The sequence below is a fragment of the Callorhinus ursinus genome, unplaced genomic scaffold (assembly GCF_003265705.2).
Source record: "Callorhinus ursinus isolate GAN/ISIS: 27379988/994484 unplaced genomic scaffold, GSC_fseal_2.0 scaffold14, whole genome shotgun sequence".
Classification (NCBI taxonomy): Eukaryota; Metazoa; Chordata; class Mammalia; order Carnivora; family Otariidae; genus Callorhinus; species Callorhinus ursinus.
Genome location: NW_027397076.1, coordinates 27,259,962 through 27,272,708, shown reverse-complemented (window position 1 = coordinate 27,272,708; position 12,747 = coordinate 27,259,962). Strand labels below are relative to the sequence as shown.

At 38.0% G+C, this 12,747-nt stretch overlaps 1 protein-coding gene across 5 annotated transcripts in view; it reads left to right on the top strand.

Annotated features, from left to right (window-relative positions):
- SYT1 (synaptotagmin 1) overlaps positions 1-12,747 on the top strand; it is a 522,143-nt gene that overhangs the window by 425,538 nt on the left and 83,858 nt on the right. For all 5 annotated transcript variants that reach the window (XM_025881317.2, XM_025881316.2, XM_073900613.1 and 2 more), the window contains one exon: positions 4,728-4,845. In XM_025881317.2, the coding sequence (XP_025737102.1) occupies positions 4,728-4,845 (118 nt within the window). The remainder of the gene's footprint in view (positions 1-4,727; positions 4,846-12,747) is intronic.

Genomic DNA, 12,747 nt, shown 5'->3' with positions numbered 1-12,747 from the left:
GAACTTGGGCTTAACGTTATGCATCATTACAGTTTGCCTGGGACTGAGGTTTCTCAGGGCATACAGGATGTTTAGGGCTAAAACCAATAGTCTTTTGCAAATCAGCAGGGTTGGTCTCCATACCTGTACTAGAGTGAAGGCCTTTAAGTAGGGAGGTGAGGTCAGATTCAACATATATTCTGAAGGTTGAACAGATAGTAAAGTAGAAGAAGACTATTTATATAGGGCAGAGACAAAGTACAGAGTTTCTTCAAAGTCAGGAAAATGGGTTTAGACTTCCAAAGATTAGCCTGGCTTTAGTATGTATACAGTCTACACTGGACTTTGGAGAGACTATGATTCGTGAGATCGTTCATCAGACTGCTGCAGGAAAAAGATGACAGAAGTGTTTAGAGCTTGATCTCAAACAGAATGAAGGCAGAAGGGATGGCGGTGGTGATAGTGATGGTGACAGTGGCAAACATCACAGTAGAGTTGGAGGTCATATTGGAGGGAGAAGAGAGGAGGGTAGAGGACATGTTGATAAGGACAGGGGAAAATTAAGTAAAATTTAAAAAAAATTTTAAAAATTTGAGAGACACTGACAAAGAAAGAAATGTCAAGACTTGTGGGCTGAAGGACTAAAGGAAAACAGAAGGAACGTTGGTCACTGGAAACCGATTACTTAGTGATCCTGACTGAAAGGGAGGTCGGAAAGAACAGACAAGGGGAAGATTTGGTGATAAACATCCATTTAGTTAGACAGTATGAATGTAAAGTGAGAGCGGACTCTCTAAGTGGGTGGTCAGCTGGAGTATTGGTTTGTCATTCCAGATGGTGGTCTGATAGTAAAGAAAATTCATTATTTTGAGTCAAAGGACCTTGCAGAGGTCCACACCGAGATGCTATGTAACCATATGTAACCTCTGAGTCTCAAACTCTTCATGTGTAAAAGGAGAAAAACAGTACCTACTTCACAGGGCTGTTGTAGGGAAAACAAGACGGAATTGTCAAGGAGAAGTAAGGAGCTGAGATATAGATTGGAGGATCATCTTTCTATGTTGTAAGTTTTCCAAGAACCACCGCTGTTTCCCATCACCATAACCCCACTAAAGAAAGCTCTTTTTTAATGTAGAAATCTTGGTTTCTCCAACTTTAAAGTGATATATAAAAACGCTTGGCATGTGAAAATTATGAAATAAGAGATTGATGTGAAACTGTCCATAAAACTCTCATACAATTCCAATTCTTCTGTGTAAGTGACAAGAGATAGAGTAAAACTTTCGTATGCGAGAACAAGACTCCCAGAACAAGAGTACATCTCCATCTAATCATAGAAGTTCAGTAAAGATTTCATAGAGGAAAAGAAACTACTTGTTGTCCCACAACTCATACTAGTATGAGCCCCTCAATCTAAGATCCTGAAGTAAGAACGCACACTTACGAAGTAAGCCTCAGACCTAAGCCTTGTTTCAGCTGTGGCCAAATAGAACCCATCTTCAGGAGGGGTCAGCAGAAGCACCAGGCATGTACTTCTGAGGGTGGCTTCACAGCCTCCCCATGATGCACATCCTAGGTCTTCTTTGCTTCACATGAACTTCAGGTTCCCACCTCATTCACCACATATGAAAAACACATTGCAATCCTATTTGGAAATGTCCTAAATCTAATCAAGAGTCAAACCAGCAGGTAACAGAAGTTGTCCCAATTCTGAAATTTTGTTTTAGAAAATTACTAAAGCTGTTTTTTTAAAGAATTAGAAAAAGCATATACTTATATCTCACATAGTGACAACTCAAAAAATATAACTAAGATAAAGGTTCATATGAATTGGATATTTGCCTTCTTCTAGAGAATGAGTTTCTATCTGCTTGATGCCATAAAGAACACAAATTCCAGAATAGTGACTAGCTTTCAAATGGCTTACAGATACAGAAGTCATAAGATTTTCAAACACTGTAAAGTTACTTCAGCTGATTAGTATAAAAAGATATGCTTAATTTGGCATATCAGTTATAATTTAATAAGCATATGAAATTTTATACATTCAAGTTCCTAAATTAAGGAGTTAAATATAAATAAATATAAATCTGAAAATGGTGTTAATAAGCACTCTTCCATATTTTTCTTTCTCCTAAAACATCCATTTCGATTCACCCTCCCCCCCAACTCATTCTTCCTCCATCCCATAGCTTTATAATTACAGGTAATTTCACATATTTCTCCTACCTGAGGCATTATAGGTTCAAACTCTATAACTGTACCCTTCTGAAGCTAGAGATTATGCAATATCTCAAAAATTCCCTATATATCACAGGATTGAATAATAAAAAAGTATTAGAAGAAAGTTATGATGTTTCTTTAAAACAATTGAGATGCCCTAAATTATAGATTTAGACAGTGGGCAATTGAGAGGGGCCATTTAAAAGAGGTCATCTAAAATGCCTAACTAGAACAGTTAGAGTAACCCGGTTCTGCAACAGAGTGAGTTCTCCAGGGAGGGTATTGTGGCAAAAAGACAGAATCCTGCAAAAAGAACCCTCCTCCCAGTGAATATTCTTGAACTGCAATTTTGTTCACTTACATTTATAAGGTTCAGATGAATCTGTCCACACTTTTATTAATTTCTATGATCTTGATTCCCATTGTGTATTTTCAAAGACTATGAAAAGGAATGTATTCTACTAGATTCTCCTCATGTGCAAATTCCTAGGGGGTAAGTAGGCACTTTGCGTGAATTGAGTACATTAGAAGTAACTGTTATCTACACTAAAGGAAGGGAGATAGGACCTAGATAGTTCAAGATAGGGATATTATCCAAAATTTTCATTTATTTACTTTTTGAGGATGCATGGAAAGTGATAAATCAGCCAAGGACCAGGCTTCAAGGAGTCATGTTGGAAAATGGAGACATGTGCACAATAAAACAAAAATAGGAGTCTTTAGTGACATAAGAGATATACGGATAAGATGCTAGGAAGACTCAAGGAATCAAAGAACTGGGGGTTATAAACACGTATGGTGATGTTTTCAATAAAGCATTACTTAAGCAGAAAATCTGTACCTCTCCCTCTCCCCCCACCAACACACACACAGAATGATTACTTCTCACCTATAGATAAATCAAAACAAGTAGACACCCATTTTTTTAAAAAAAGATTTATTTGAGAGAGAACAGGCACGCGCACATGTGGGGTGGTGGAGGGGCAGAAGCGGGGGGAGAGAGTGCCAAGCAGACTCCCCACTGAGCTTGGAGCCCTGCAGGGGGCTGGACCACATGACCCTGAGATCACAACCTGAGCCGAAACCAAGAGTCAGACACTTAACCAACAGCACCACCCAGGGGCCCCATACTGTTTCCTTTATAGATGGCTAGAACCAGTACCCAGTAAAAAGAATTGTATTTCCTTAAATTGTTCAATTACATCTAGGCAAGTATCTCCACACTGGAGACTCAGGCTGATTTAACACATACATGAAGTTATAGATAAGGCCAAATACAGTTCTAATAAGAACATAACATGAGAAGGCTTTCTGTACCTTATTCTTACCTTGAGCCTATCTGCGGAAGTCTGACACAACCATCATCTTTGGAATCAGAATTCACTTTGGGGGGTGAGGGGAGAGCATGTCCTAAGAAATAAACCCTAATTTGCCACATCCCTAATTCCCTGTATCAGAAAGCCACCTAGATACCACCAGCCTCCCACCCACTCTCATGCTTATGTGAATTCAAATTCTCCTCATGTTAAACAATACCATGGTTCTTAATTAGTTATCCTAAAAATTAAGACGCTTAAGGTATGAGAACCCATGGTTCTTTCTGAAGAAAAGTCAAAGGTCTCTATACATTAATTTTAAACTCTGAATGAAATGTTCAGAAATGCCAGAGATACAGGATTGGTGAATGTTCCTTGGGCCTGAAATAGGAAACCCGTGAAACAACGGGAGGGGCTAGGACATGTGCTGTATTACTGTATATTTCAATTTTCCAACCTACTGCTTAGATTTGTACAAATATTAGAATAAGGGGAAAAAGTTGGATCTCACTTGAGTAAAACTGAAATGGCAAAGACTTCTTGTTGCCTTTTGGCTACTAAGGATTCAGAATTTCTCATTAACAATTCAGTCCGGGGCACCCAGCCAGCTCAGCTGGTAGAGCATGCGCCTCTTGATCTCAGGGTTGTGAGTTCAAGCCCCACGTTGGGTGTAGAGCTTACTTAAAAGTAAATAAAAGAGCTGAATCTTAAAAAAATTATTTAAAAAATTCAATCTAATGCAAATACAAGTCCTTCTCCCAAAAATCTAAATATGAAGTATTAGTCATAATCTTATTTGAAATGTAAAAAGACAAAAATTTAGGTAGGTTGATTCTACTAAAGGAGGGTTAGGCTCTTTTCAAAGCTATTTGATAAAGTTATGAAATTTTGCCAAGAACGTTGCAGTGCTATTCAGAGTAGAGTTTCTAAAAAAGTCATCTCGGTCTCGTTTCCTGAACTGTTGAATTATGGATATATTTTGATTAATGATTAAGTATAGATGAGCTATTTAAAACCGAAATGGGTTACAATCACTCTTCATACATCAGTCAATGAAAGACCACTGGGTAAACACCAATGAACCTAAGAGCTTTCACATTCTAATTGTGAAATTTTAATCCTCTTCCTGAGGAATTTGCAGTGTATCTGTAAAAACTATATTCACCTTTATTCGAAAAGTTACCTATAGTTTCTTATTGGTTTTCACAGCAAGAGAAATTGGGTGATATTTGCTTCTCCCTTCGCTACGTACCGACTGCCGGCAAGCTGACTGTTGTCATTCTGGAGGCAAAGAACCTGAAGAAGATGGACGTGGGTGGCTTATCTGGTAAGACTGCGATGTTTACTGGGTTTTTTAAAATGCTGTTTCATCGTGGATACCAAATGCATCGCACACATGCTGCAACTCCCCATTCCTTATTGATCACAGCTTCCTTCCCACGGAGACTGGAAGCAGTCTCAGAATCCATCCCAACACAGTGCTCCAGAAGCCGCTCTCAATTTATTGGAATTAACATAAAAGAGGAAATCTATTTTCCTGTTTCATACCCAGAGTAGAAATCATTAGTTCTACAGCACTGAAAGCTGAATTTTTTTTTCTTTTGCTTCTCTTGTAAAAGGCAATGCCTATGACCATTTTGAGTTTTTTGTGGGGTTTTTTTTTAACCAAAATTTACCCATGACATGAAAATAGTGTTATCACTAAGACTTCTTTATTAGATATTTAACAGTTTTTAGTAATACTGTTAAATTAAAGGTGCATTTCAAATATAAGTAAACAAAATCTATTTGAGGGTGAATCACCAAAGTTATGCATTGATATCTACAGTTTATGTTGGGGATGGAGGAGACTTTTGGATCTTAAGTTCTATATAACCCAAACTTAGTTTTTTTTTTTTTAAGTATACTTTTCCTCAAAAGCAAAGTCAGCTGAAGGATTTTCACAATTGAATAGGATTTTTTAAAATTTTCTCTTCTGTATAATTATATTTTCAATTTTATAGTAAATCATTAAAGCATGAGAAATTTTCTTTATATGCCACAAGGTCATCATAAATAAACTATAGTTGTCATTGTGGCTGTGGAATTAAAACCAACATTACTGGCTATTCAGTGCTTTCTCTAATAAAAACATTGCAAACTTCAGAAAGGTCATTCTAATGCAGCATGGTCATTTTATATTCTAAAGCCTAACAGCTCAAAAATGCTAAAGCTGAGTTTCCACTTACTGAACTACTAATTTGTCAACCAAATTCTTCTGGTATTTAAGTTTATTTCTCTTTATAAATAAGTTGCCTGGGGAAGCTGCACTAATTCATGTCACAAAGACCCCATTTAAAAGCTTACCGCTTTCATTGCTTAAAGGATGATAGAGCGAATTTAAAACAGTGAGCAGTTTCTTCTAGAAATGTAAAAAAAAATCTACTGGGCATAAGATGCAAAATATATGTGTGTATGTATATATATACACTGCATTTCTGTATTTTAACCAAATTGACCTGCACATGTATACATACACATATACCTTTTTGGATTCTGTCCACTGACAAGGCCTAGAAACAAAAATTGAGCCAGTGGCCTGAGCATCCCTAGCACCAGATACGGCTTGAAAACACAGTTTCTCACTAAAAGAACCTGGTGCTTATTGGAGAAATGGTAGGTTCCAGGTAGGGCACAGCAAGTACATAAGCCTAGAACATCTCATCTAACCAGAAAGAAAGGAAGCTACCAAAAAATACAAAGGTCATGTCAGAAGACCTGGAAGCCACCCCAAAGACACTCTCACTGGCCAAAGATGTGATCATTTGAGCATTGGTAATCTAATAAATGTAGGGTATTCAAACCTAAAACAAAAGAGCACTTAATGTACAGAGAAATTCTCAGCTTTAAGAACAGTTCACTCCCAGATACTACTTAGTATCCTGAGGTAAGACTTCAGACACCTTTGACCTTTCTTTCCTGTGGTTCAATGGCCATGGTGTCTTTGTATCCTGCCTCACATGCTCCTCTCCCAACTCCCATGCCAACCGTCACCTTATCACCTATATACAGAACTCCCCTAATCTTCCTTCCAGTTCATTGTATTCCCTTTAACAGAGTTCCAGAGGCAGCTTAACCAGGAAGCCAATAAAACTTCAGGGTCCCTCATTTGTTCTGTCTTCTTCCAAGGTCCTAGAAATGAGTTTCCATGATCACTGATATTTCAGCCACAATTTGCCAGTCATAGTCTGGGTCTCCAACTTCACTGCCATCATCCATCTCTTCTTGTTCAGCAGCATCTGAGTGGCTACAAGCACTTCTGAGATTTCGTTAAGGAAAGTTGGGTCTGGCAGAATATATTTATGTAGCCTGTAATCACTTCCATGTGTAATTAGGTTATTAGTGGCTACCGGGGGAAGGAAGGGCTGCTGGGAGGACTCCTACCACGCACTGCTCTAACTCAGCAGTTACATAAAAGAGGCAAGGCCAGAGGTCATTTCTACTTTAGCATTCATCTTTTTCTATGTATTTTTTTCTTCTTTATGTTCTTTTTTTCAAATGTCAAACTACATTTGCTAAAATGGCTAGTTAATTGAATCAAAGTGGGCTGTTTCGCCAGGGTCTAAAATTATATTAGCTTCAGGATCCACACACCTTGGGTCTCCCCTACCTACATTTGAATTACCTGGAATGATTGTTTAATTACTAAATATTAAATAAGGAGATTTCAAGACTCCTAATCTTAAGGGCTCCGTCTGCCTATGAAATTATGTAATCACTCAGGTCTACATAACATAGATCCCGCCAGACGATGTCCCACTGCATTTCTGTATTTTAACCAAATTGACCTGCACACAGCTCTTCAAACAGACTATGTAATTTGCTGCCTCCATTCTTTGCTTAAATCATTTCCTTCACCTGGAATTCTTCCTTCCAACGATGCCCAGCTAAATGCTATCCATTATTCAGGCCAAGCTTAAGTCTTATTTTCTCCATCTGTTGAACAAACATATAGTGTTTCCCTACTTTGTATTAGGCATTGTTCTTAGACTAGATTTACCTCACTGGTCAAAACAGCCAAAAGGCCCTGCCCTTGTACAACTTGCATTTTAATTTAGGGAGAGAGAGTACCAATAAGTAAGCATGTAATATGCCAATAGGTGATAAGTGCTATGGAAAAAGCAAAGCAGGGAAGTAGGATAAGAATACTGGGGAGTAGTTTTAAGTGGGGTTGTCAGAGAAAGCCTGATAAGTAGGTAACATTTGAGCCATAACCTGGAAGAGATGAGGAAATGAGCCATCGGGTGTCTGCGGGAAAGAACATTTTGGATGGAGGGACTTTAGGAAGTCTTTTCTGATCCACCCCCGATAGGACACATCTTTCCCTTTTTTAAATGCCAACAGCAGTCTGTTTACACCCTTCAAACAGGACGCTTCTCTCTCACTAGACTGTGCTCTGTATTTCTATCTCCCACAATGCCCTGACTGGTAACACCGAACGTAGCTGCTGAATGAATAATGAATTATTTACAAAGGAGCTATGGCCTGGAAAAACAAGTCTTGCATTTCAAATTTGTTTAACCTACTTACCATTAAAATAACTTTAAACACTTAGATGGTCTATCTCAAAGTAATTTGACCTATGTCTGAGGAGACCAAAATTATATAATGAGATCATCCCAGGTAATTCAAATGTTTAACTACATTTGCTGGACATGGCTAGTTAATTGGGCTAATTGGGACCAAAGTGGGTTGTTTACTAGGGTTTGAATCCCACTCTACCACTACTGGCAGTTTAACACTCGACAAGTTATTTAGCTTTCTGAGCTGTAGTTGCATTATCTATGAAGTGGGAGTAATAAGAGGATTTTTTTTAATAAAGGTGCTGTGAGAAATAAAGCATAGGATCTGGCACACCTAAGTGCTCACTGAATATTCTTGTAACTATTTCTGTTACTTTATGAAATCTTGGGCTAAATACAGAAAATGTGAAAGCAACAAATGAACAGTTTAACCAATTCTTGATTGAATGGGAAAAAAGAAAGGTTTTATAGGATTGGCTGGTCAGTTAAGGCAAAAATGAGATCAGTAGACCTACGTTTTACACAGACCAAAGAGTGAATTAAGACAAGGTACTGAATTAAACAATACTGAAAAAAGTGGAAAAAACTTTAAATAATTTTTCTTATTACTCTACTGCAGGGTTTCTTTTCTACTGTGTCAATTGCACCAAGATTTTGCCTCTATCATCTACCCATATAGCAAATCATACCAATTCCAACCTTTCTTATAAGGACAGACTTGACTGGACTGTTCACATGTCTACAGTGGAAGAAAGTAGAAGCTTTTAAATTTCATTTAGGTTGAAACTTTTCAACTGAAATCTGAAAGGAAAAATTTTAACTCAAGTCATTATAACATATTTATAGAAGACTTTCTAGTTTAGAAATCCTTTTCTAACTTGGTTTTTTCATGTGGTTCTCATAATAGACCTGTGAGGTAATTTCTGAACATAATATTCTCAGAAAATTGAAACTTAGAGGCATCAGATAACGTACATAAGTCATCTTGCTCCATGCTGACACAAAGAAGGTGTTCAATGCTGGCAATTGCTTTTGACATTACTGACATTCAAAGTCAATAGCTTGTAGATGGTAGAGTTGGGACTAAAGCCCAGACTCGGATTCCCAATGCAGAATGTCTCAAAGACCATTCCATTTCCCTCTTTCCCTGCGGCTGGCACATGGTCCTTTTGAAATTTTTCCAAGTGGTTTGTACAGCCAGGAACCATGGCAAATAGGCAAGAGTAAGAAGTTTGTCCATCCTGCCTCTTTGATATGGGTTGTAGTCACCTCAATTGTGAAGAGAACAACAAAAGCACATCAAGCATGCCAACAAGAAGGTGTTGGGAAAATATAGATGCAGGACTGACATCATAAACACCAATTCCAGTAGTCTCCTGAAAGTCAAGGAGCTAGAGAGGTGGCCATGAGATGGGATCAGGTCAGACGTCCTGAGGGATGGCTGGAGGAAATGTAGTTGAAAGTGTTCTACCTCATCATCTTTCTCCTTTTCACTTTCTACCCCAGGCCCCACCCCTAGTCTTCTTCCTGGTGACCCCCAGTCCTGTCTAATCACTATGGAACGTACACTGTGCAAAGCAAAGGGTATGGCTGTGGGAGCGCTCCCTCCCCCTCCCCCAAAAGCATCTATGTCCCTCAAGAAAAAGGGCACTGAAATTCACAAATTGCAGCAATACTTACGGGAGATGAGGAAGAAAGGGGACTCATGGTGGTAGAGGAGTCACCATCCCTATGCAGCGGACTGCCAGGGTGTGGTTGAGCCAACTGAGACCTAAGCCCGTTAAGATTTACCTTGCCTACCCCACCCAACCCTCCATACATACACACACACATACATACATACATATATATACACTGTTAAGATACAATTTTTAAATTGTTCATAGGTATGTCTTCTCATTTCTCCTGTTCTAGAAATAGAATTTGGAAAATAGAGCCAATTTAAATATTTGAAGTCACCTAGGAAAAAGCAACTCACCCAAACCTCAGTGAAACACTAGACTCCACATAGAAACCACGAATGAGCAGGGGCAGAGCATTCTTTCAGGTACAGGTAGTAGGTAGATAGAATAACACATCACATAAAAATAGGGTAGCCTACCTACACGAGAATCACGCCATTGTACATGTTAAAATTTAAGATTTCAGGGACTACCTTAGACCAAACTATAACTGAATATAAAGGGGGTGGGAACCTAGAAATTGTATTTTAAAAGTCCTCCATGTTATTCTTATGCATCTTAAATTTGAAAACAATACCGTATAGAAAGTGTATAGAGTGTTAGCTGAAGCCTGGGAGGAAATCATATTGCAATATACAAATGTATTAAATCAGCATGTCGCATACCTTAAACTTAAACAATGTTATGTCAACTATATCACAAGAAAAAAAATGTAAGAAGAACTCTACTTAGAAGCTTCAATGTTACATCATTATTTTAGCTGAGGTCCAGGTCAGCCTAATTCTAAGTTAGAACTTTTTTCTGGTCAGTGATGTAGAATACATCCTTTGCCCAGCATTTCCTTAAATAAGAAGTTCTATTTGTTTTGTCAGCCCAGTATCTTCTTTCTTGAGAAAAAACTTGTCCACATGTCTAAATTATGTCTTCTGCAGTCTCCTACTACAAGACAAAAGCAGATTGTTCCTTTATACATTCATGACCACCACTCTTATTTGTCCTTCCATCGGTGCTGAAAGCATGACAAAGAAAACCACTCTGAACTCAAGTGATTGGAGCTAAAAGCTACTAGGCTGGGAGCTGAGCCAACAAATAAAGTGGCAAAAACTTATTTGAGCCAATTAGATAAGGATATACAAATTAATCGGCCACGATATCAGGGTCAAGCAATAATATGCAAATAAACTAGCATCTTGAGCTAACAGGACAGGAATCTGCATAATAATTTGGCTGTGATGTCAGAAGCCTTCATCATAATTTTAAGCTTGACTGTTATACTATAAAATTCCGCGACACTTCAAAATGCTTAGTTATAATATTGATAAAATAATCTAAATCCCTAATATGTGAACAAATTGATCTAAAAAGAAAAAAGAATAACATCTTTAAATTGGATCATCTTAGAAATTGAGTTATTAAAAAGGGTTATACCAAAGCTTAATGCAAGTTGAGACCCAGGCATAGTTACCGCAGAATGGACAGAGATGCTATGTCTGAAGGATTAACAGTGGTTTTGATGAAATGAGGATAGCAGATGTGGAGTGTGGGCTAGATCTGAAATCAAGAAATGAATGATAGGCTGAAATGTATTAGTTCAGAACGGTTAACACAAAAATGCCTAAATAAGTCCTTTAGCCCCAGGAACATCTCCAATCATTCAACAAATACCATTTCAATACCCACTCTGAGTCAAGTAATATGCCCATCTTTGGATACACAAGTAAAATAACAGGAGACACTTGCAAAACATAATGTGAGCTGGACACTGTTCTAAATACTTTATATATCTTAACTGATTGAATCCCAATTACAACACTAGGAGGTGGATACTATTTTTAATGTTATTTTATTGATGGAACTGGAGAGGTAAATAACTTTCCCAAGGTCACAGAATTAATTTTTGGCAGAGTTAGGATGTCAACCCAAGCAGTCTTCAGACTCCATTAATAAAACATGACTTCTAAGTTCTTATCCTGTCTCACCAAGTTCAACCTGTACAACAGATGGATGACTACATGCTACACTTTGAGGGATGGCCAAAAATCCTACCCAATCCCATAATCCCTTGAAACCCAAACTAAAATCCCATCATGGAAACCACTAATATAAATTAGTTGGTTGACTATTTAGTTTTTGGTTACCTAGACAGCAAAGACAGGATCAGTGTGTCCCTACGATCGGACAACAAATATTAATAGATTTCTGGGCTGAAAAGACAATCTCCATTTCTTTCTTGCATACGGATTGGTATGTTATTTTAGTGATTGAGTCTTTACACACTAAAGAAGATGAAATCCAAAACAGTGTAGTTTCAACTATGTCACTGGTAGAGGTGTAGGGATGTTACTAAGACATTAGGGAAGAGAGTCTAAGGGATTTGAGTGCCTATTAGGTGGTAGAGAAAGACTAAAAAATTTTGCCTACTACTCAGTTTTATCAAGGGTTGATTCTGAAAGACAGTGTGTAATATTACTGGGAGAACAGGGCAATATGATCTTATAATATAAAAGCTTACTACCCCTTGTCAAGTGCTATGGAGCTCTGGAAGTCAAAAATCACTTTTAAATAACTCTGAAGAAATTAGAACTGCAATTGACAACTTACCAGGAAAATAGATCTCGGCTGAAAAATGTTAACAAGAAAAATCCACAGATGGAGAAGTGGAAATAGTAAGTTCCAAAGAGGTTTGTACCAAGACATTTTTACCAGTCACATTGAAACTCTCGATTTTAGGGGCGCCTGGATGGCTCAGTCGTTAAGCATCTGCCTTCAGCTCAGGTCATGGGATCAAGCCCTGCATCGGGCCCCCTGCTCCGCAGGAAGCCTATTTCTCCCTCTCCCACTCCCCCTGCTCGTGTTCCCTCTCTCACTGTCTCTCTCTCTGTCAAATAAATAAATAAAATCTTAAAAAAAAAGAAAGAAAGAAAGGAAGAAAGAAAGGAAGAAAGAAAGAAAGAAAGAAAGAAAGAAAGAAAGAAAGAAAGAAAG